General features: G+C 38.7%; 1 protein-coding gene across 2 annotated transcripts; it reads left to right on the forward strand.

Moving 5' to 3' along the window:
• Positions 1 to 367: 367 nt before the first annotated feature.
• Positions 368 to 24,201, forward strand: Nit2 (nitrilase family member 2). Of its 2 annotated transcripts, XM_004857976.4 has the most exons (11): positions 408 to 474; positions 1,159 to 1,242; positions 1,855 to 1,973; positions 3,687 to 3,807; positions 4,919 to 5,007; positions 11,408 to 11,501; positions 11,998 to 12,072; positions 13,190 to 13,268; positions 20,913 to 21,011; positions 23,538 to 23,593; positions 23,927 to 24,201. In XM_004857976.4, exons 2-11 carry the CDS (start codon positions 1,215 to 1,217, stop codon positions 24,016 to 24,018), a joined length of 852 nt encoding a protein of 283 aa, XP_004858033.1. In that variant the 5' UTR covers positions 408 to 474; positions 1,159 to 1,214; the 3' UTR covers positions 24,019 to 24,201. The 2 variants fall into 2 exon arrangements, with proteins under 2 accessions (XP_004858032.1, XP_004858033.1); XM_004857975.4 differs by lacking the exon at positions 1,159 to 1,242 and having other exon boundaries at positions 368 to 474.
• Positions 24,202 to 24,605: the final 404 nt, after the last annotated feature.

Consider the following 24,605-nt stretch of genomic DNA (forward strand, 5'->3'; position numbering starts at 1 on the left):
AGCTCCCCTTTGCTCCTCTTTGCAATCTTCTTTTCGAGCTGCGTTGTGACTAACCCTTTTGCGGTCTGTGCTATCGCGAACAACTGGTCCTTAATGGGGGTTTGGGGCAGGGATGTAATTCAGCAATAGAGCGCATGCTTAGGATGTGCAGGGCCCTGGGATCCATCCGGAACGCGAGAAAAATATTGTACCTCCCAAAACAAAACAAAAAAAATCTTAGGGTCGGGGATTTAGCTCAGTGGTTCCGCCGCTTGCCTTGCAAAGGAAAGGTCCCGAGTTCGAGCCCCAGTACAAAAAAAAAATCTGCACAGGCAAACAGCACACCCACCTGGCGGTGGGCGGAACCTCCGACGCAGCGGTCCTGTCCTCAGGCTTGCTCGGTCCCCGCCCCTTCCGGCGCGCTGGCTCCCTCCCTCGCGCGTCCGCTTTGTTCTCGCTGTCTGCGGATGGCCCTTCCAGGGAGAGCCATGGCCTGTAAGTGGCGCGGCTGGTTGCTGAGCTGCACACGGCCAGAGGGGAAGCTTTAGTGTGGCACCGCCGAAGATCAGCGCGCCTAGCCCCCCTGGGTGCAGGTGTCCTGTTGGGTGGTGGGCCGCGGAGGTGGAGGGTGCCCCGGCGCGTGCCTGGGGTCTCCAGGTTCCGCGGAGACCGGAGAAGTGGCCGGAGACGTGGTGAGAGCACCAGGCCTCCAGGCCACCCTGGCTTGCGCCCTGCCCCTCCACGACCTGCCTCACAGAAGCTGACCCACTGGTGAGGTGTTGTGGGTTGTGTATGGTGTTTTCAAGTTTCGTGGGCCACATTCCCATCTACCTTCACAAAACTGCCCACATGATTCTTACTCCCCATCTCACTTAACACTTCCAGATTTTGGCTTGTCATTTGTTCAGAAATTTTGTGCACCTCCCCCCGCTTTCCTTATCTATAAATGTTTATATATTTAAAGGACCTGGCATATCCCTTTAAATGTATTCCCATGTTGGTCCTTGCACTGAAGGTATTTTATCTTTTTCCCCCTGGTGGATGTTTCACTGTGAGATTATAATGAATATTAGGGCAGGCAGGGATGGCAAAAACCATCGAGTCTCCATTTTATAGAGATGAAGTGACTAGTATCACTAGATCAGCGTAGATCTCCCTAGTGGTGGGATTTCTTTACAGCATCTCTGCAGAGTGGGTGATTTGCAGAATGACCCCAAGTTCCGTGCCTGGACAGGATGAGGGGAAGTCATCAACATAGCCATGGTGAGCTTTATTTGTCCCTTGAGTTTGTGGGATGTTCTGATGTGAGTTCAAAGTATCCATTTGTCCCAAGGTAATGTCAGCTTTTGCTTCCTGTTTTAGTGTTCTTTGTTTTTAATCCAGATTCTGAGACTGTTAACAACCTACATTTGCTTGCAACACTCAGAAGCTGAGGCAGGCAGGTTGCAAGTTCCAGCTCAGCTTGGGGAATTGAACAATGTAGTGATACTTTGTCTCAAAATAAGAATAAAATAAAAAGTGTTGGGATTGTAGCTCAGTGTGAAGGCTCTAGGTTCAATCCCAAATACAAAACAGACAAACTACATTCAGGAAAAGAGCTACAATTAGCTTTTCTCCCTATATTTAGGGTAAACTAACAAATGGGCCATTTATGTTTTCATACTTCTAGGTTTAACCTTGAGCCAAAGAATACTTCATCAAGAGCCCAGGTTTTCTTATTGTGGATAATCTAATCTGACCATTAGATTGTTGGTAGTTGTGACAAGCATAAATACCTCCAGACATTTCCAGATGCTATCTTTTAGAGAACCATGACTCCATATAAATTCAGTGGTCATGTCTCTGACAAGTGTTTTCTTTTGTGTTTGTCCTCAGCTTTCCGCTTGGCCCTCATCCAGCTTCAAGTTTCTTCCATCAAATCAGATAATGTCACTCGAGCTTGTAACCTCATTCGGGAGGCAGCAAAGCAAGGAGCTCAAATAGTTTCTCTGCCTGTAAGTATGGTATTCATTCCTTTCTAAGTTCTGTAGACCTAGCAGAATTGAGTTTGTTACCTCTGGTTGTCATGTGTTCTAGGTCCAGCAGTGTCTTTTGAAACCCCAGGATTGTTCAGTGGTTGTCTTATCTTTGTCTATCACAGAGACCTTAGCAGGGTTCTTTGTCATAGGATGTCTGAACATGGGTACAGGTTTTTGTTTTGTTTTTTTTGTTTCGTACCGGCGATCGAACTCAGGTCCTTGCACTTGCACAACAGGCAGTGGAACCACAGCTAAATCCCTGGCCCAGGTACAGGTTTTTAATATCATTCGGTTCAGATAAGGAATCCTAGCACATTGAGGAACTTACTTCAAGATAAAATATTCAGTGCTTGGATACTTACTTTACTCCTTCTATATATAATTAAGTTTTTGTGGGGTGAAAACGTGCTGATTTTCTTTTTATTTTTTCCAATATTTTATTTTTTTTTAAATGACCAAAAATTGCATAGAGATATTAGGAAGCTGGCTTCTCAAAGTCAGTAGAACTCTGCATCTCTTTTGTAGGTTATTTCTTGAGCAGTGGAACCAGTTGAAGGTTGACCTACATTTTTTTGTCGTCAAGTGCAGATTTAGCTCCAGAAAGGGCTCCCCAGATGTCAGGATATGTGTTTTCTCCCGTCTTCTTCTAAAGCCTTTTGGAGGTCGGTAGTTGGCATTATTCAGATAAACCCATCCCTGTCCAGCTGTGAACAGGTAGGATTACCAGTTATCTGCTAATTTTGTCTAGATTGACTGGAGAATTTTCAGGGCCACCTCTTCTTTTAGTCAGGCTTCAGCCTGCTACAGATGTGGCCAGTGAATAGGAATATTTAACAAGGGAATTCAGGATACTACTGTTAATCCAATCTTACGGTGCCAGTCATAAGACTCACCTGTATTTGCCTAGCTGTGGTCCCTTGTTGGTTTATGTTGCTGAGGGTAAAAGCATAAAGCCTAGGAATTAAAGAACTTGAATTCTGCATATACTTAATTCACAGATTCTCTGCCATGCATCTTGTACAAGCTGGTGATCCTCAACTTTGAGCTTCCCAGCATAGTGTGTGGTACATAGGTAATGTCATTAAATGCAAAATGAGTGAATAAGATTTGCCATCTAGTAGTTTTTCCTATAGTTTTCTGATATGTCAGAGCTGATGAACATAGCCAGACTACTAATGAATAAGAGACTTTGTAGAATTAGAATGATGGTGCCAAAAGAGAACTTAAAAACAGCTTGTTTGTAGATGAAGAAATGTCCTAACCCTTATGGCTTTCAAAGCTTTTATATTTTTTATACACAAGTTTTATAGATTGATATAGATAACAATACAACTTTTGTATTTAAGAAGAATTCATCTCAATACCCGAAGTCATGTGAGTAAACTTGATTTGTAGTGTGGATTGGGTCCCCAAGGTTGGGAGCTCATCCTGCAAAGATGAGATAGAGGTAAGTCTAGCCTTTGGCCAGGATGACCAGGGTTTGGTAGAGTTCACATGAATTGCCTCCGCTAGACCCACCTGAGGAAGTTGCCTAATCTGCCTTTTGTTAAGGGCTCTTTAGGGGTTTTCTTTAATGTGTTTTGGTTCATGTCAAGGCAGAACTAAAAATAGCAGCTCTGTCTTCTTTCAGCAGAACTTTAAAATGGGGTAAATGTTTTGGTGGTTTTTTCTCTGCCAACATTATTCTAGGAATGCTTTAATTCTCCATATGGCACAAATTACTTTCCTGAATATGCAGAGAAAATTCCTGGTGAATCCACGCAGAAGCTTTCTGAAGTAGCAAAAGAGTGCAGCATATATCTCATTGGAGGTAACTTCCTTCCTTGTGGTATAATGTTCTAAACTTAAAAACATTTGAATAATGTTTGTTACATTTAAACTGTGGAACACAATTTGGCCCTTGAAAGGCATAAGTATATTTATATCTACTAATGTGGAAAAAGCTTCAAGACACACTTGTTAAGTGGAAAAAAAAGCAAGTTCAGTGTGGTTATGAGCAGAGTCCATTCAAATTAATCTCCCACACAAAAGATGGCTATGACTTTTATATGTAGTTATATATGTAAAGGCATATTAAGTATTATAGAATGACGCTGATGATTTTTTTCTGGAGAAGTAGGAGTACAGGGTTGAGTAGAAATAGGGAAAGAGAAATCATATGTATCTTTTATTATATAATATAGGATTGAGAAAAAATTTTTCATAGTGACCACAGACATAAAGATAGCTTTATTTTTGCGCTTGTGAATGACATTTTAAAATACTTCTATTTGCTAAAATAAAAATAAGCATACTAGTGGAGGGGGCTGTTGTATGCCCTTAATCCCAGCACTTGGGAGGCTGAGGTGGGAGAATTTCTGTGAGCTCCAGGCCAGCATGGGCTACGTAGTGGAACCCTGTTTAAAAAAAAAAAAAGCATACTAAAACTGTTAACTAGATATAGCAAAATTAATCTTTGTATTATGATATATTAAGGATTAGAAATGAAAAAGCAAGAAAGTGTAGAGCTGGAACTACATTCAGTGATGGAGAGCCTGTGACTTAAGTCACATCTTGAGGCCTTTTGGAATACAATCTTGTTGCAGGGCCTGGTATATTTAACTTCAGCAACAAGAAATCGTTTATTTTTCTCTAATGTTACATATTAAGTGTTGCTTAAGATGATGGCTGAATTCTAGGAACAGTTTGGCTATTTTTTAAACCTGTCTTTGGCATCTGACCTAATTGTATTTCATCTACACTTTGGAGTTTATCTTTGAAAGGCCATATTCAAGAAGAACAAGTGCTTAAGTAACACTTGAAAGAATAAACTTTATTAGATACAAGGGACAATTTATCAGGCCTGTAGTTATCACAAAATGATTGCTCCATTCTTGTTAATACTGTTTTGTGTGCCTGTTTGTTTCTTTTTGCAATGAAAGGCTCCATCCCTGAGGAGGATGCTGGGAAATTATATAACACCTGTGCTGTTTTTGGGCCTGATGGAACTTTACTAGTAAAACACAGAAAAGTAAGTAGGGAATGTGTAAATTCTTTTCCTCTTATGAATTTGCTTTGATGTCCCCTACCCCCTCTTATAATACTGTACAGGCATCATGTGTTTGGCAGAAGTAGCTGTCCTTAACTACCTGTGCTTGCATTTTTATGTTAATACAGATGACTCAGTGTGTCAGTTTCTGCAAAGGAACAACCCACAGAAATTTTTTTTTTTTTGCACTGGGGATTGAACTCGGGATCTTGTGCTTGCGAGGCAGGTGGCGGCACCACTGAGCTAAATTCCCAGCCCCTGCAGGAATTTTTTAAAAGGAGTTCATTGAATGGGGTGAGGGCACATCTTTGCAGTATTAAATGCATATACACTTAGGGTTCTAAGTTTTCCTAGTGAATAGATCTTTTTATCATTATGAGATGTCTCTTTTTTCTTGTCTTTTTTTTTCTTTGTCTTAGTTTTATCTCTGCCAATACTATAGTCACTTTTTGCTTATTATTGTTTGTCTCATACATGTTAAAGCATTTATTTTCAACTTGTATATTTGTGTCTTAAAGGCTGTCTTGTAGAGAGAATAGAGTTGGGTCTTACCTTTTTATTCATATCGACAGTTTCTGCCTTTTAACTGGAGTGGTTCATCTATTTATAATTAATTATTGATGTGGCTAGATTTAAGGTACAGATACTCATCTTTCTCTCCTTTCCCCTTCCCATTTGAAAAAGATCTATTTTCTTACTTCCTATTATCTATCTTTTATTTTGTTCTTTATCTGTATTTTAGTTTTCTTAAGAGAGAAATCACATAACATTTACACTTGTGGGTCTGATTTATTTCACCTAACATTATAGTCTCAAGGTGCACCCATTTTCCTAGAAATGACTCAAGTTTACCCTTTTTTTAAAGGATAAACTTTATAAAGTTGCATATAAATACCGCATGTTCTTTATATATTCATCTGTTGATGGACATATAGGCCATTTCCAAGATTTAGTTATTATGAATTGTGCTGCTGTAAACATGGATATGCATGTATCACTGTAATATAGTGCTGTTAACTCTTATAGGAAGATACCTAGAAGGGAAACAGCTTGGTCAAATGGAATTTCTAGTTTTAGTTTTTAGAGGAATTTCCACACTGATTTCCCTACTGGTTGTACAAGTTTATACTCCCATCAGTAGTGGAGAAGCGTTCTCTTTTCCCCACGGCCTCACCAGCTTTTGTTATTGGTTGATTTCTTGATAGTAGCCATTCTTTCTGGAGTAAGGTGGAATCTCAGGGTTTTGTTTTGTTTTTTCCTGAGAAAGGGTATTGCTGTGTAGTTCAGGCTGCTCTTGAACTCCCAGTATAGCCCAGTGGCCCTCAAACTCATGAAGATCCTCTTGCTTCAGCCTCCCGAGTGCTAGGATTACAGGCATGCACCACCATGACCGGCTCAGTGTTGTTTTATTTATTTATTTATTTATTTTATTTTTTTGCTTAAATTCTTTTATTGGTACATTTTAGGTATACAATATGATTACATTTATCATTGGGTGCTTGTACCTGTATCTTGGTTCTTATTTTTTCCCATTACCTGTGCGTACTTTCTCCCTTCCCTATTTACATAGACTTTGTTTCCGTTTTTTCTTTTCTCATAATTTTTCCTTTCCCTTCTTTCCTTTCTCCTTCCCCTCCCACTTCCCCTACCCCTTTGAACTTTTTCTTCCTATTTCAAATTATCAATTATTCATTTTAATTATTTTAATCCTTATTTACACTTTCAGTTTCTCACCTAGAGAAACTGTTCGGTATTTACACATGTGTGTCCTATTTATTTCACTTAAGAGTATGGCCTCAATATGCATACATTTAGCTATAAATGTCTCTAGTTTCTCATTCTTTATGGCTGAGTAGTACTCCATTTTAAAAAAAACCACATCATCTTTATCCATTTTCCAATTGATGGGCTCTTGGGCTGTTTCCAAGCTTTAGCTATTGTAAACTGTGCCACTATAAACATGGGTGCATATATATTGCTGTGGTATGATTCTTTTAATTCTTTTGGGAAGATACCCAGCAGGGGAATAGCTGGGTCAAATGGGACCTCTAGCCCTAGTTCTTTGAGGTATCTCCATATTGATTTCCACAGTGGTTGCACCAGTCGGTACTCCCCACCAACAATGGAGAAGGGTTCCTTTCTCCCCACACCCCCGCCAGCATTTGTTATTGGTTGATTTCTTGATAGCAGCCATTCTTTCTGGGGTGAAGTGGAATCTCAGTGTTGTTTTCATCTGTATCTCTCGAATGACCAGTGATGTTGAACATTTTTTCACATATATAATTGCTGCTTTTACATCTTTTTATGAGAAATGTCTGTTCACTTCAGATGCCCATTTTTGAATTGGGTCTTTGAATTTGGGCAGTCCAATTTTTTTCAGTTCTTTATATACTAAACTAAGATCAGAGTGGATTAAAGATCTAAATATTTTTTATTTTTTAAGGCAGTGTTGTTTTAATTTGCATTTTTCTAATGGCCAGCAATGTTGAACATTTTTTCATGTATTTATTTGCCATATGTACTTTTTCTTATGAGAAATGTCTATTTATTTTAGTTGCCCATTTTTTGATTTAGTCTTTTATTTTTGGGGTAGGTCTAATTTTTTTTGAGGTTTTATATATTCTAAATATTAGTCCTCTGAGGAATAGCTGGCAAAATTATTTCCCATTGTATGTTTGTTTGTTTGTTTGGTACCGGGATTGAACTTGGGACCTTGCGCTTGCAAGGTAGGCGGTGGAACCACTGAGTAAATTCCCGGCCCTCCCATTGTATATGTTGTCTCTTCATTCTGTTGGTTGTTTCCTTTGCTGTTCAGAAGCTTTTTAAATTGATATGATCCATTTTGTTGACTCTTGGTACTACTTACTGTGGTGTTGGGGTTCTGTTCAGAAAGTTCTTGCCTATGCCTGTGGTATCCCCGATTTTTTATACTGTAGTTACCATATGGATTCCATATTCATATGTTATAAATCTCTCAAAACAGTAGCTTGTGATTTAACTAGTCATAAATACTTTAAAATAAGAAAAAATCATAACTTACCCAAATATTTACCATTTCTGGTACTTTCCTTTCCTTCCTAAAGATCCTATGCTGCTATCTTTTCTTTTAGACAGAAGGATTTCCATCAGCATTTTTGTAGAGAGGATCTGCATGCTATGATTTGTTTTTGCTTATGACTGTGTTTTTATTTTGTGTTCATTCTTGAAAGATATTTTTGTTGGTAATATATGTATAATATATATTTTATATATTGCATATAATATTAATATATAATAATATATAATATAGAATCATATATAATATACTATATATTATACTGTATTGTATATTTACATATATTATATATTATACATAATTATGTGATTTTATATATTTATATATAATATATTTATTTATATATGTTTATTTTATATATTTATATAACATGTTATAGTTTTTGATATTATGTCAAAGTCAGCAAGAGTCTAGGTTTTTAATTTTTATTTTGTTTAGTTTTTTGCAGTGCTAGGGATCAAACCCAGGCCCACACTCACGCTATGCAAGTACTATACCATTGAGGCTTCAAACCTAGCCCTGGTTTTTAAATTTTGTTTTCTAGTCTTTTTTCTCTCTGTTCTACAGATTAGATAAGAATGTTGATCTGTCAGGTTCACTGGCACTTTCTCCAGCATCCTGTAAGTCAATCCAGTGAAATGTTTTAAAAATTCATATATTAAATTTTTCAGTTCTAAAATACCCATTTGGTTCTTTTTTAAATAGTTTTTAGTTCTTTACTGATCGTTCCTACTTGTTTATTAAGAACATATTTTTCTTTATGCTCTTGAGCTTAGTTTCAATCCTCGTCTTTGGGTAAGTTTTGGGTAATTATCATACCTGGGTGCCGATTTGATTACCTTTTCCTTGGCATTTGGTAACATTTCTGTTTCTTTGTCAAGTAAATTAGGATTGTTTCTTGGATTATATGTTATAGACATTCTAGGTTCTATTATATTCCTCCAAAAAGTGTAAAATATTTTTGAGTAACTAAGTAACTTGGCTATTCTCAAACATGAAATTTTTAACTTCTTCATGAGGTGAACAACGATTTTAGCTGCTGTTTTGTTTATAAAGTTGTTTAGCCTCAGCTGGCTACCTGGTGGTTGTGCCTCTGTTTTAATTCCATGGTCATCCAAAGATGTGGACAGATTGTTTATGTAGAAGTTAGGCGTCTCCCTCTTTGGCTTTCTCTGTTTCAGGATTCTCCCCCACACTGTTTTTTCAGCTGCTATGAAACTCTAGTCTTTGGTTCTTCAGAGCAGTATAATTGGGGGTGGTTATTACAGTTACTCATAGCAGACCTGGGGCTTGGCTTACAGTTGAAAGCTGTTAACAAATGAGAAACCCAAGCCGGGTGTGGTGGTGCATGCCTGTGATTCCAGCACTCAGGAGGCTGAGGCAGGAGGATTGCTGCAAGTTTGAGGCCAGCCTGAGGTAAAACAAAACTCACCCAGTGTTATTCTCTTCTTTCAAGTGTTGACTTCCTTCAGGCTTTATATGTCTTGGGTTGTTCTTCAGTTCTTTAAGTGGTTGTGTCTTTTATTTTTGTCCAGAATTCATAGTGAAATATCAGAGCTGATCTGATAGGAGCCACTGTACCATTGCAGGAAGAAGAGCCAACTTAAACACTCAGTTCTTTGAAGTATACCTTTTCGATATTGAGCTTACCATAATTGTGTAATACATCTCTCTTTTTGTGCCATTCCTTAGTTTCTCTCAACTTTTTATAGTTTTCTGGGTTTAGTCTTATATATAATTTTTTAGATTATTCCTCATTGGGATTTTTTTGTTTTTGGTACCGGGAGTCGAACTCGGGACCTTGTGCTTGCAAGGCAGGTGGTGGAACTACTGAGCTAAATCCCCGGCTTGGGATTTTTTGGACAGGGTCTTGCTTTGTAGTTCAGGCTGGCCTTGAACTCACCTTGTAGCCCAGGTTGGCCTTGAGCTCTTCGAAGTCCTCCTGCCTCAGCTTCCTAAGTGCTGGGATTAACAGGCATGTGCCACCACACCTGGCTGCTCTTACTGGTATTTTTTGATGGTCTTTCATTTTCTCTTTCTTGGTAGTATATACAAGTACACTAGTTTTTAAAGTACTGATCTTGTGTATAAAAGCCTTGCTAAACTTAACTCATTAATTCTAATACTTTATAGACTTTTTTGTGTATCAATTATATAGTCTGAGAATAATGATAAATTTCATTTTTTCTTTCCAGTCTTTATACATTTTACTCCTTTCTTGTACCTTATTGCTCTACGTAGCGTATGTGGTATAGTTCTGAATAAAAGATGTCTTTTCTTTTTCCAGTCTCAGAGAGGAGGCTTTCAATATTTTATTTTATTTCAATATTTTTCAATATGTTTGTTTAGAATTTTTAAAGATACTCTTTATCAAATTTAAAAAGTTCACTTCCTGGAAGAATTTTTTGTAATTTATTTAGTGATACTGGGAATTGAAGTTGGCCTTTAAACGGAGCTACATCCATCCCCAGCCCCCTTTTGTTTGAACATGTTTTATTTGAAACAAGATCTCACTAACTCACTAAATTATCCAGGCAGAGCTTGAACTTGTGATCCTTCTGCCTCTGCCTCCCAGAGTGCTGGGATTACAGGCATGTACCACCATGCCTGCTTGTGTTGTTTTAAATCATGAATAGTTGTAGAAGTCTACTACATGGAGGCCGGGGATGTAGCCCAGAGATATATTGCTCTCCTTGCAAGTGCAAGGTTCTTGATTCAATCTCCAACACCATATGTGCACGCACGTGCACGTGCACACACACTGTTATTTACCAAATACTTAATATACATTTCTGGAGACAATTGTGTGATGTTCTCTTTTACTTTATGATAAATTACATTGCTTTTCTAATGTGAAACTACATTTGCTTTCCTTGAATAAATTAAATTAAGAAGTGATGCATTATTGTTTTTATACATTACTGAATTTGGCTTGCAGAATTTTACCTGTTTTTAAATGTTGTTTATTTTCCACCTCTTCTGCTAATTTGTCAGTTTGATTCAGATTCTGAGAAATCTTTACTTATACCATTTATAAGTAAGTAATTTATAGTCATTTATAAGTAAGTCATTTATAGTGGACATTGATTTGCACACTATATTGAAAAAGTATTATAAAACCTATAGCATCATTTTCCCAGTTTCCTGTGGTAGAATTCCTGTGATTAGATGTCAGCCAGCTTGTGGGTGGATTATGGGCAGGTTGGGTGTAATGTTTGTACAGTTGATTTTAGGACACTTCTATATCTACCTATGGAAAGTCTGTCCTTACTGCCATGAACTATGCTTGGAAAAAGATAATAACCAAATCAATTATTTGTGATGCAGATCCATCTGTTTGACATTGATGTTCCTGGGAAAATTACATTTCAAGAATCTAAAACATTGAGTCCTGGTGATAGTTTCTCCACATTTGATACCCGTATGTACCAGATAAGTTTGCCTCTTTTAGTAGTCCCAGTGAAGAGGAATAGGTATACCTTTCGTTTTCTTTTGTGTCTTTCTCCACATAACCTGTTTGAAAGACCAGAAATGAGGAAGACAGAGAACAGTCAGAGATGTGGAAAGTTGGGTTCAAGTGGAGAATTAAGGGTTTAACATGATTTTACTCTTCCACTTGGTCAAAACCTCCTATAATAGCATTCAGAGTTTTCTTGTTAGGTCTTGATTGAATCTTGTACCTAGATAAGGAGCATTCAGTTGAAATGAATTTCTTGTCTCTACTCTGATGATGTAAATGATGTCTATATCAGATGAAGTCCCAATAGGATTGGACTTACAAATTGTCTCTATCCAGGGGTTCTGTGTTAATTTGTACTTGTCAGTGTATTGTGTTCATTAAGTCATGGAAGCTTTATGGTGTCACACCATGCTACAGAAGTTTAACTTTTCATTTGTGCTTTTCTGTTTGGAAACAGCTTACTGCAGAGTGGGCCTAGGCATCTGCTACGACATGCGCTTTGCAGAGCTTGCACAAATCTATGCACAGAGAGGTGAGGCAGTGCTACAGTTCTGTTACATAATTTTTTGGAGGTTTGGTTCTGGGCTGGTTTCTGTGGGGCTAGAAGGAACTCTTAGCCCAAATTTTTTTTTTTTTTTTTTGGTGGTACTGGGTATCAAACTCAGGACCTCGTGCCTGTGTGGTGCCACTGAGCTAAATCCCTGGCCCTCTTAGCCCTAATTTTGCACAAATGCACAAAACATTTAGGGGTGGAGTCTTACTCTCTCCATGTATAGCTCCTCCACCCCTGTCTGGCTTCTTAGACTGTCTTAGACTGTGCTGCATATGGATGATAAGGTTTTTAGATACTTCTGACTTAACACATTCTACATTGCTAAGGCAGAAGCCATGCTTTCAAATGTCCAGTCTACCTTTTGGGTCCCTCCTGTTAACTGTGTTTGGAGTCACTTGCTGCCTAGAAGAAATGAAGACATGGCCTGCGCTCTTGTGATTCCAGCACTCAGACATATACTCTGTGATACTTTCGTTCAAACAAAGAGAAGCATTTAGTGTCTGGAAAGCACACTGAACCAAACCAGATCTGGTTTCTGGTTCTAACTCTTCCCCTTAATTGGCATAATACTTTGGGGAAACCATTTAACCTCTACAGCATTGTAGTTTTTAACTTCCTTATAGAAATGGTATAAGGATTAACAGAAGAGAACTTACAAAGCCTCTCCTGTGGTACTCAGCAAATATTAACAACCTTACTGGACTGGTGATGCTACTTCTGACTTGACTGCCACTTAACTTCTTACTTGACTGCCACTTAACTTCTGACTTGACTGCCTGCTTAGCAGAAGGTGGAGGTCCCAGGCTCTGGGTTTAACAGTCTCTGCTGAGCCTTACAATAAGCACTACAGGAACTGCTCTGCCCTTATTTTTAGTTGAAGAGTCACAAAGCATGGTTCTTGGATGTACAACACTGAACTTATCATGCTGAGAGAAATTTGAGAGTTCTCCATTTTTTTAAAGTGAAGGCACATGTTCTGATCTCAAGCATCAGTCCCACTTTTCTTCTGACTGTGTTTTACGAGTGTGTCTCAAAGAATTCAGAGCCATATCTTAGTGCTGATGACTCCCTGTTCTTTGCCTTTTTACTCCCCCAGGATGCCAGCTCTTGGTGTATCCTGGGGCTTTCAATTTGACCACTGGACCAGCTCACTGGGAGTTGCTTCAGCGAGGCCGGTAAGAAAGAAATCAAACATCTCAGTTTTTCTTCTTTTTGGAAAGATTTCCAGTTTGGTGAAAGTATCACCTTTCCTGAAGTGAATTTTTCCCTTACCTGACATGCCCTGGCATCCAGATACAGTTGGAAAGGGTGAATCAGATGTAATTGGAACAGATCAATTTTCAGGACTTCTTCAGAAGACAAAGTACCAACCTGAAGGATTTTGAGGATTGTGCTTTTTGCATTTCTAAGTGCATTCAGTGGGTCATTTTGGCAGTGATTTCCTTTTTCTGTAACTAGCTGTGGATTGGTCTCTCTTAGGACAGTCTCAAGCAACTTTTACAGAGAAGTTGAGATCTCCAGAGCTTGTGTTCAGAGCCCCAGGGTCAATGAAAAGACAGCAGTTATTTTAGCTTGACAGCCTCAGGGAGAGATTTCTGGTCTTTGTGCATTTGGCCCTACCATTCAGATTAGTGTGCTTATCTGGCCCCATCCTCCACACATCCCACTAGTTCAGGGGAGACTCCACCGAGAAATTCATTGTATGTAGATCTTGTTCTTCTAACCTGTATATCCAAGGCCTTGCACAAGTTATCTTTGGCATATCACAGCTGCTATTTCCTTAGTTCTCTAAGGCTGAGGGGTGCTGAAGAGCAAATAGCAGGCATAAGTAGCACAGGAGAAAAAGAGAATGCTCGTGTGTTTGTGTATGTGTGTGTGGTGCTCTATAATAAAATGCTGTCATAGATACAGTTTCCTTCATGACATCCTGTAAAATTTGGGTATAGCATAAAGTATGCCTATTTTAAGCACATAGATCATTGAATTTTTACTTTATGTATTACTTCCCACAAAGATCAACATATGGAACATTTCTAGCCCCCTAAAATGCTCTCCTTTGTTCCCCTTCCCTCTCAGTATTGTCCTCACTTTGCCCAGAGGCAGCCACTCTTCTTTCTAAAGATGATGGCAACTTTTTTTTAATACATTAAGTTAAATGGTACATTTTAGGTATACAATATGATGACATTCATCATTGGGAATTTTTCCCTGTACATGATATATTTTCGTTCTTATTTTTTCCTCTTTCCCCTGCCCTCCCTTCAACCCCTCAAACCACCCCTTTCTATTTAAAAGACTTTGTTTCCGTTTTTCTTTGCTCATATTTTTTCCTTTCCCTTCTAACCCCCCCTCCCCTTCCCCTTTCCTTTTGGACCTTTTCTTCCTATTTCACATTACCTATTATATATTTGGGACCTCATTTACACTTTCAGATTCTCACACCAGAGAAACAATTCCGTATTTACACATGTGTGTCCTATTTATTTAACTTAAGGGTATGGCCTCAATTGTACATCTATTTCTCATTCTTTTTTTTTAATTTTTATTTTTTTTGGTACCAGGAATCGAACTCAGGACTTTGTGCTTGCAAGGCAGGCAGCAGAACCACTGAACTAAATCCCCGGCCCTTAGTTTCTCATTCTTTATTCCTGAGTGGTACTCCATTTCATAAAAAAAAACCCCAAAAAACCCCCCACATCTTCTTTATCCAGTCACAAGTTGGGCATTTGAGCTGTTTCCAAGATTTAGCTGTTACAAACTGTGCTGCTATAAACATGGGTGCCCATATATCGCTGTGGTATAATTCTTTTAATTCTTTGGGGAAGATCCCCAGCAGAGGAATAGCTGGCTCAAATGGGACCGCTAATCCCAGTTTTTTGAATGTCTCCATACTGATTACCACAGTGGTTGCGCCAGTCTGCACTCCCACCAGCAATGGAGAAGGGTTTCTTTTTCCCCACAACCCCACCAGCATTTGTTATTGGTTGATTTCTTGATAGCAGCCATTCTTTCTGGATTGAGGTAGAGACTCAGTATTGTTTTCATTTACATCTCTCAAATGACCAGTGATGTTGAACATTTTTCATGTTTCTTTGCTGTTTCTACTTCTTTGTCTGAGAAATGTCTGTTCATTTCAGATGCCCATTTTTGGATTGGGTCTTTAAATTTGGGAGGTCTGGTTTTTTAAAATTCTTTATATAATCTAGATAGTAGCCTTTGTCTGAGGAATAGCTGGTAAAATTTTTTTCCCAGATTGTGGGTTGTCTCTTCACTCTGTTGATGGTTTCTCTTGCGGTGCAGAAGCTTTTTAATGAGATGAGATCCCAGTTGTTGATTTTTTTTTTTTTTTTTTGGTACCGGGGATCAAACTCGGGACCTTGCGCTTGCGAGGCAGGCGCCAGAACCACTGAGCTAAATCCCCGGCCCTGAGCTAAATCCCTGGCCCCAGTTGTTGATTCTTTGTGCTAGTTCACATGTGACTGAGGTTTTGTTCATAAAGTCTTCCTACATCAGTCTCTTCAAGAGTTCTACCGAAACTGTCTTCCACCAGGTTTAGTGTTTTTGTTTTAATATTGAGATCTTTGATCCATTTTGCTTTTAGTTTAGTGCATGGTGAAAGATAATAGGTCTAGATTTAATCTTTAGCAAATTAAAACCCAATTTTTCCAGCACCATTTATTAAAGAGACTATCTTTCCTCCAGTGAGGGTGTTTGGCTTGTCAAAAATGAAGTGGCTGAGTATGTCTAGAGTTGTTTCTGCATCTTCTAATCTGTTCCATTGATCCTCCAGTCTGTTTCTTTGACAGTTCTATGTTGTTTTTATCACAGTAGCTTTGTAGTATAGTTTCAAGTTGGGGATTGTGTTACCCCCTACTTTGTCTTTGTTGCCTAGAATTGCTTTTGTTATTCTAGGTCTCTTCTGCTTCCAAATGAATTTTTGGATTGTTTTCTCTAGTTCCGTGAAATATACTGTTGGAATTTCAATTGGGATTACATTGAATCTATATATCAGTTTTGGAAGTATGGCTATTTTCATTATATTGGTTCTTCCTACCCAGGACCAAGGGATGTCTTTCCATTTTCTGATTTCCTCTTTGATCTCTTTTTTCAGAGTGTGTAGTTTTCACAGTAGAGGTCTTTGATTTCTTTCATTAGATTGATTACTAGGTATTTCATTTTTTGGATACTATTGTGAAGGGGGTTGTTTCTCCAGTTCTTCTCTCAGTGAATCTGTTGTTCATGTGCAGGAACGCTATTGATTTTTGTGTGTTGAGCTTGTATCCAGCTACTCTATTGAATTTGGTCATTAAGTCTAGAAGACCTTTGGTGGAGTTCTTGGGGTCTTCTATATAGAGTATCATGTCATCTGCAAATAATGACAGTTTAACTTCTTCATTTCCTATCTGTATTGCTTTTATTTCTTTCTCTTGTCTAATTGCCATGGCTAATGTTTCCAAGACTGTATTGAACAGGAGTGGTGATAGTGTGCATCCTTGTCTTGTTCCTGATTTTAGTGCGAAGGATTTCAGTCTTTGGCCATTTAGTATGATATTGGCTGTTGGTTTTTCATAGATGGCTTTTATCAGATTGATATAAAGACCATCTATTCCAATTTTCTGTGGGGTTTTTCTGTAGGGTGTTTCTTTTGTTGAACACTTTTTCTGCATCTATTGAGATGATCATATGGTTTTTGTCCTTGGCTGTGTTAATATAGTGTATTACATTTGTTGATTTGTATATGTTTAACCATCCTTGAATCCCTAGGATAAATTGCATTTGGTCAGGGTGTATGGTCTTCTTGATGGTTTTCTGCATTTTTTGCTGGTATCTTTTTTTTTTTTTTGGTATCGGGGATCGAACTCATGATTTTGCACCTACCAGGCAGGATCACTGCCACTGAGCTAAATCCCCGGCCCTGTTTTCCAGTGTCTTATTGAGGATGTTTGCATTTATGTTCACTAGTGAGATTGGCCTGTAGTTCTCTTTTTTGGTTAGGTCTTTCTCTGCTTTTGGGATCAAGGTGATGCTTGCTTTCAGAAATGAATTTGGGAGTATTGCTTCCTTTTCAATTTCATTGAAGAGTTTAAACAATGGTGGTAATAGTTCTTCTCTAAATGTCATGTAGAATTCAGCAGTGAAGCCATCAGGACCTGGGCTTTTCTTTGTTGGTAAGTTTTAATTTTTTTCAGTTTCATTCCTTGATACTGTTTAGAATTTTATGTCTTCTTTGTTCAACTTTGGCAATTCTTATGTATCTAGAAATCTGTCCATTTCTTCTGTGTTTTTCATCTTATTGGTGTATAGGTTCTGGAAGTAGGTATTGATGAGACTCTGGATTTCTGCTGGGTCCGTTGCAGTTTCACCTTTTTCATTCCTAATTGCATTGATTTGGGCCTTTTCTTTTCCTTTTTTGATAAGGTTGGCTAAGGGTTTGTCAATTTTGTTTATTCTTTTGAAGAACCAACTCTTTGCTTCATTTTTGTATTGATCTCTTAGTCTCCATTGCATTGATTTCTCCTCTGGTCTTCATAATTTCCTCCCTTGTATGAGCTTTGGATTTGCCCTGCTCTTCTTTTTCTAGAAGCTTGAGGTTCAGCATCAGGTTGTTTATTTGAGCTCGCTGTGTTTTCCTAATATGAGTATTCACTGCTATGAATTTCCCTCCGAAGACTGCTTTCATTGTGTTCCATAAATTCCGATATGTTGCATTGGCATTTTCATTAAATCTGTCTGATTTCTTCTTTAATTTCCTCTGTGACCCATTGGTTGTTCAGGCGGGTGTTGTTCAATTTCCATGTGTTTATGAAATTCTTATGGTTTCTTTTGCTATGGATCTCCAGTTTCATCACACTATGGTCTGATAATATACAGGGGATAACTTCAGTTCCTTTGCAGTTACTTAAACATGTTCTGTGAGCAAGTATGTGGTCTATTTTGGAGAACAACTGGTGTGCAGCTGAAAAGAATGTGTATTCTTATTTTGTGGAATGTAACACTCTGTAAACGTCTGTTAAGTACATGATGGTAACTTTTAATGGAAAGGAAAGAGATTTTGGGTGATTGCAAGGTGGAAGATGGAATCAGGAAATATGATGCCAGGAATATTAATAAGTGTGCAGCCTTATCAAAAGTAAGAAAAGCTTGGGAGATAACCAGGATGACATAGGAAGAGTCTAATATCTGTTAAGTCCAGAGCACTCCCAAGAGAGGTGAGTAGGTAGGTACCTGGGCTCCCACCCAGAATTCTTGTATGATTTGAGATGGTCAGACTGTCACCATGGGCATGGGAGCACTGCACAGCTCTCTTAAGGTAAACTGTCCCAACAAGGCCACTCTATTCTCTAGCCATCTTAACTTGTTTTAACCAGAGAAGCCCCTACTCTTTTATGATATTGCTTGGCTAATGCTAGGGCTCCCAGTTGCACTACTAACATTTTAGACTAGATAATTCTGTGTTGTAGTGGGCTGTCTTTTGCAATATAGGATATTTTGCAGCATTCCTGGCCTCTACTTGCTAGATGCCAGTAGCAACTCCGTAGTTGTGACAATCAAAAACTCCCTAGACTTTTTGGTGGACAAAGATACCTTTACTTGAGAATCAATGGCTTATGCAAGAAGAATTTTTTTTCTTTTTCAGACAGGGTCTTGCTGTCTTGCTCAGGCTGGGCTTTGATCTCCAGGGCTCAAGTGATCCTCTTGCCTCAGCCTCCCAAGTATCTGGAATCATAAGCATGGACCACCATGCCTCGCTCAGTCTTTTTTCAGAGCAAAAATTGCATCTATACTGAATAAATACTTTCTTTAAGCAATACAATAAAACAATTACTTAGTTGTTTTAATACTAATATACTTACGTTATATCATTTTAAGTAATCTAGAAGTGATTTAAAGTACAAAGGAGAATGTACATAGGTTATATGCAAATACTACACCATTGAAAATGTTAAAAACTTATTTAAAAATACACAAAGACAAAAATTGTACATATTTAAAAAACATAAAAATTTAAAATGTACATATTAGTGTGATACCATGCAATGTCACGATACATTATATTTAAGCAATATTCAAATCAGTTTAAACATGTTTAACTCCTCTAACCAAGCATGGTGGCGTGTGGCCTAGCCCCAGCATTTGGGTGGCTGAAACAGGATTACTTGAGCCTAGAAGTATGAGATCAGCTTGGGCAACAAAGTAAGACTTTGTCTCAAAACAAAGACAAAAAAAATCTCCTCAAACATTTTTCATTTCTTCATGGTGCAACTTTTAAAATCCTTTCCTCTAGCCTTTTGAAATGTACAGAACATTACTGTTATCCATGTCTACCATACTATGCAATAGCACACAGAACTTTTTCCACCTATCTTAGTACCTACTGATCAAACTTTCCCCTTCCCTCTATACCCCCGACACCCCCTGCCCTAAGGTAACCAATATTCTATTCTCAAGTTGAGATCAACTTTTTCAGATTCCACATATGAGTGAGATCATGTAGTGCTTGTCCTATATCTGGCTTATTTCATTTAATATAATGATCTCTAGTTTCATCCATGTTACTGCAAATGACAAGTCTTCATTATTTTTTACAGCTGAATAGCATTTCATTGTATATATGTGCCACATTTTTTTATCCATTCATAACACTTAGGTTGTTTCCATTTCTTGGCAATTCAAGTGAACATGGCAGTGCATGTCACTTTAATGTACTGATTTAATTTCCTTTGGATATATAACCAGGAATGGAATTATTTGATCACTCCCCTTTCTCCACATCCTCACCAACACTTGTTATCTTTATTCTTTTTGATAATAGCTGTTCTTTGTGAGATGAGGTGATATCTCAACTTTGTGACTTTGATTTGCATTTCCCTGATGATTTAGTGATGTTCAACATTTTTTTGTTAGCCATTTATGTTAGTCCACCGTTTTCAGTATGACAAAATACTTGATATAAGCATCTTGTATAGATGAAACGTTTATTTTGGCACATTGTTTCAGTGCATGGTTGCTTGGCCTTGTTGCTTTGGTCCTGTGATGTTACAGTTTCCTGGAGTTTGTGAAGAAGAGCCTATTCACTTCATGGTGGCTTAGAAGCAAAGAGAGAAAGAGGAGGGTTGGAGTTCCAATATCTCCTTTGAGGGCACATCCCCATTGACCTAACTTTCCTCCCACTAGGCCCCACTTCTTAAAGTTTCCTCCACCTCCCAGTCATACCATGGCCTACAAAGTCTGTCCATGGGCTGTTGCAGGGGACATTCAGGATTCAAACCATAGCATTGTATGTTTTCTTTGAGAAATGTCTTTCTAGATCTGTTGCCCTTTATTTTTCTTCTGCTGGTGCTGGAATTGAATCTAGGACCTTGTGCATGCTAGGCAAGTCCTCTACCAGGTGTTGCATCCCCATCCCATTGCCCATTTTTAAAATCAGGTTTTTCTTGTTTTTTTGCTATTGAGTTTTTAGAGTCAACTATATATTCTAGTTATTAACCCTTTGTCAGATATTGTGTATAGTTTGCAAATATATTCTCCCATTCTGTAGGTTGTTTCTTCACTGTGGTGATTGCAATATTTCCTTTACTGTGCAGGAGCTTTCTAGTTTGTTATAATCCCATTTGTCTAATTTTTGCTTTTATTTCCTGTGCTTTTCAAGTCTTGGCCAGAAAATTTTTGCCCACTCCAATGTCCTGGAGTTTTCTTATGCCTTATGTTTTCTTCTACTACTATTTTAATTGTTTCTGTCTTATTTTTTTTTAAGGATCTGTACACAAAGGATAGAAAACTGTTGCAGATCTTTACTCTTTTCTGTCCATTGTCTACAGGGCTGTTGATAATCAGGTGTATGTGGCCACGGCCTCTCCTGCCCGGGATGACAAAGCCTCATATATTGCTTGGGGACACAGCACCATTGTGAATCCTTGGTAAGTGTGTTGTCTGAGTGAGGGTGGGCTCAGTGGAGCTTGAGAGATGAATGGGCATTTCCTTCCACCCCATTTCCCTAAACATCCTGGCAGACATTAAGAAAAGCTTCTACTTGAAAACTGTGTGGGAAGGAAATTTTTTTGTTTACCTGAGTGAGTGCTTAGCACTCTTCTGCTTGTCCAAGTGACCTTCATTGTCAGTCATACTTGGATCTCTTAGGGTAATCAAATCAGCAGTAATGGGTGGGTGTTTTTAGTAAGAGAAGCTCCTGAACTCTTGGCTTTTGGTTAAAATTTAGGCTCTTTCTTGGGGAGGAATAAGTTACAGAGTGAGGTCTTTGTTCCCAGCATAATGATGAGGGGAAAAAGGAGGATAGGTTCAGTAGGGGAAACTGATTCTGTCCCTTGGGTACTGCATTTTATTACTTAGTGAAAGTAGCATGAAAGTCTGTCCAGATGCACATACATACATCCCTTAATATGCATAACTTTCAGTCTGCATTTGTAATTTACCTTGCACTTTCATGCACTATCTCAACTTGAACTGAGGGGCTTACCCTTACTAAGCTCAGTTTATAGATGGTAGAATTGGAGTTCACAGAGTTAAAGTGGCTAGAACTTGTGTTTGGGTCCATGACTTTGGACGTCAGAACTTTGCTTTAATCTATATTCATCCTGTTTACAAATGAATATATGCATACAGACTGATATGTATTTCTAGTTTCAGGGTAAATACCAGAAACAAGATGAGAAAGGCTAAACAACAGTGTGGGGTCCCAAAAGTTTCACTCTTCTGACATGACAGCCCTCAAAGCTCCATGTGTGTGGTGGGGAGGCCTGGAAGATGTGATCTTTGAGAAATCCTCAGTGATCCTTTTACTCGTTAGGGTATGGAGGGTTAACCACTGAATGAAATGCTTGAGCATTTTTGTGAACTTGCATCCACTTCTTCTGTCTAGTTATTTGTTTTGTTTTGTTTTGTTTTTGGTACCAGGATTGAACTTGGGTCCTTGCGCTTGCGAGGCAGGCGGTGGCACCACTGAGCTAAACCCCCGGCTCCCTTGTATCTAGTTATTAGTAATAGGCTTCCTAGCTCTGCCTCTTGGAAAGCTCTACTCCACAGCTAGTTTTCCTGATAGACTTTTACTGATTGAGCTTGCTGGTTTTTTTTTTTTATACGAGGAATAAAACTCAGAGCCTTGTGCTTGTCAGGCAGGTGCTATACCATTGAGCTACATCCCTGGCCCATGTTTGCTGCTTCTGACATGATGTAATTGCATATGGTCGGTCTTTACTTCCTCCTTTGCAGGGTTTGGGGACTCTGGGGACTCTGGTTTACACTGACATGGTGTGGTTATCTAGGGCTCTGCAGAGAGGGATCTTTGAATTGCCAGACAAGAATTAGAAAAGAACAAAAAATGATTTAGTTAAATGGCATTAATGGTGGTGTTTGTAGCTCATCTGTGCCAAAATGTTTGTGACTGTCTCGTAAGGGGAATCAATAGTTATATTATTATGAGATACTTTGGAAAGCATTCATTTCACTACTTGTATTTTGAACCTCTGCTCTAGGCCAAGAGACTAAGCACTGGAAACAGGTTCCCAGATCAGCTTTTCACTGGAACTTTTTAGGATTGTTGTTCCTGTCAGCATGTGGATCCCTGACCACTTCTACCCATACCCTTAAGATTGAAATCTTTTTAGTATATGTGTTGCCGAAGTGAGCACTAAGATTGAAATCTTTATCTGTAATCTAAAACTAAAATCCATTAGCATAGAGATCCAGGGACCTTGGCACAGAGAAATCCTAGCAGATCTGGGGCCTGGCCAGGCCCAGCCTCAACACACTCAGGTCGGGTAGCAGCCTAAGCAGGTGTGAAGAGCAGACTGAGACAACCCTTGGAAAGGCCCTCATGAGGAAGTAGGATGGTGCTTCCAGTTGGCTGTAGGCTCTAACAATTATTAAGTTATAGGCTTTATTGCCAACTGTTTATAAACATGGAATAGCACCATTTCCTAGCAGTTTGCAGGTTATAAAACATACTCTTTAATTATCTCACTAAGCCATATAAAGCTCTTATTTCTACTTGTTAGATTAAAAAATGGAGATTCTCAGTGACTTGCCACAAAGTTACATAGCTACTTAAACAACAGAACAGGAATTTATATACCTACTTCTTGATTTTTCTTTTTTTTTTTTTCCTCTTTTTGTTTTGTGGTACTCAGGATTGAACCCAGGGCCTCACACATGCTAGGCAAGCACTCATGTCACTGAGCTACATCCTCTCATCCCCAGCACCTTTTATTTATTTTGAGACAAGGTCCTGCTGTGTTGCCTAAGCTAGGCTTGAATTTGTAATCCTTCTGCCTCAGCTGTAGAGTGTACCACTCTACCCTGCTATCTTCTTCTTTTAGATTTCAGAATCATTTTGTTTTAGTTTGTGAGATGGTGAGGGAAAAATGCAGAGGTCTTGAGTATCACCAGACATCAGTGAATCTGCTCATTCTCCTCTGAATTTATTTCAGGGGTGAAGTCCTAGCCAAAGCTGGCACTGAAGAAATGATCCTGTATTCAGATATAGGTAAGATTTGCCCTGGCGAAGTTTAACTCTGTGGTGTCCCCACTGTCTGAGACCAGATTCCATAGCTATGACACTTTAGTCACTTGGAAGGGTTCCTTTATTGCCACTCCTTATTTATCTTGAGAATATTCTAGGCATAGTTTAGCTTGGATTTTCTTGGTTTGGATTTAAATGTTCTAAGGACCGGTGCCAGGCCATTTGTGTGTTTGGATAAGGCCAATATTGCTGAGTCACTTGTTGAAATGCTGGTTGTTTTCACAGTTTAGGGGAGCAATTCTCTTGGTTAGTAAGAAGTTGCAAATTATTAAATTATGCACTTTGCTGTTTTTGCAGACCTGAAGAAGTTGGCTGAAATACGTCAGCAGATCCCAATTTTAAGACAAAAGCGATTAGACCTCTATGCAGTGGAGCCAAAAAAGCCCTAAGGATTATGTTTCCAACATGTCACGAAACAAGAAGATATGATTTTGCAGCATAATAAATTCCCTTTTGAGTCCTTTTTATGGGGAGGGGCGTTGGGGAATGAAACCAAGCCTCATACTTGCTGAACACATGGCTCAGAGTTATACCCCTATTGCCTATTAAATATATCCTTTTTCCTTTTTTTACATTTTAGCCTTTTATTTTATTTTTTTGAGGCTGGCCTTGAATTCACTGTGGAGCCCAGGCTGACCTTGAACTGGCAGTGATCCTCCTGTCTCAGCCCCTTGAATCCTGGGATCATAGGCATGTGCCACCATGCCTGGCTAAATTTTAGCCTTTCATACTCAGAAAACTCTTTTGAGATGACAGAGCCTCAGCACGCTTGTTCTCCACACTATATTGAATAAAAAGGACACAGACCAGTGTCAAAGAGCAGAAAAAGGAGGGGCTGGGTCTGAGGTGACTGCCATACTTCAGTTACCTCAAAGCAGTTGGTAGAAACAGCAGATCTTGGTGTCCTGGTGGTTGATTCACATAATACAAATATATTTATGGAACAAACCTCTTATCCCACTTTCTGAAGTTATAA

Source organism: Heterocephalus glaber, unplaced genomic scaffold (assembly GCF_053883595.1).
Source record: "Heterocephalus glaber isolate CG9 unplaced genomic scaffold, H.glaber_assembly_v1.0 deba00000122, whole genome shotgun sequence".
NCBI lineage: Eukaryota > Metazoa > Chordata > Mammalia > Rodentia > Bathyergidae > Heterocephalus > Heterocephalus glaber.

Excerpts from the sequence above, each read along its gene's own strand:
- Nit2 (XM_004857975.4), top strand. The coding sequence starts at position 447 with ATGGCCCTTCCAGGGAGAGCCATGGCCT. Across the intron at positions 5,008-11,407 it reads TACTAGTAAAACACAGAAAA|ATCCATCTGTTTGACATTGA; the intron begins GTAAGTAGGGAA and ends TTTGTGATGCAG. Across the intron at positions 13,269-20,912 it reads GAGTTGCTTCAGCGAGGCCG|GGCTGTTGATAATCAGGTGT; the intron begins GTAAGAAAGAAA and ends CATTGTCTACAG.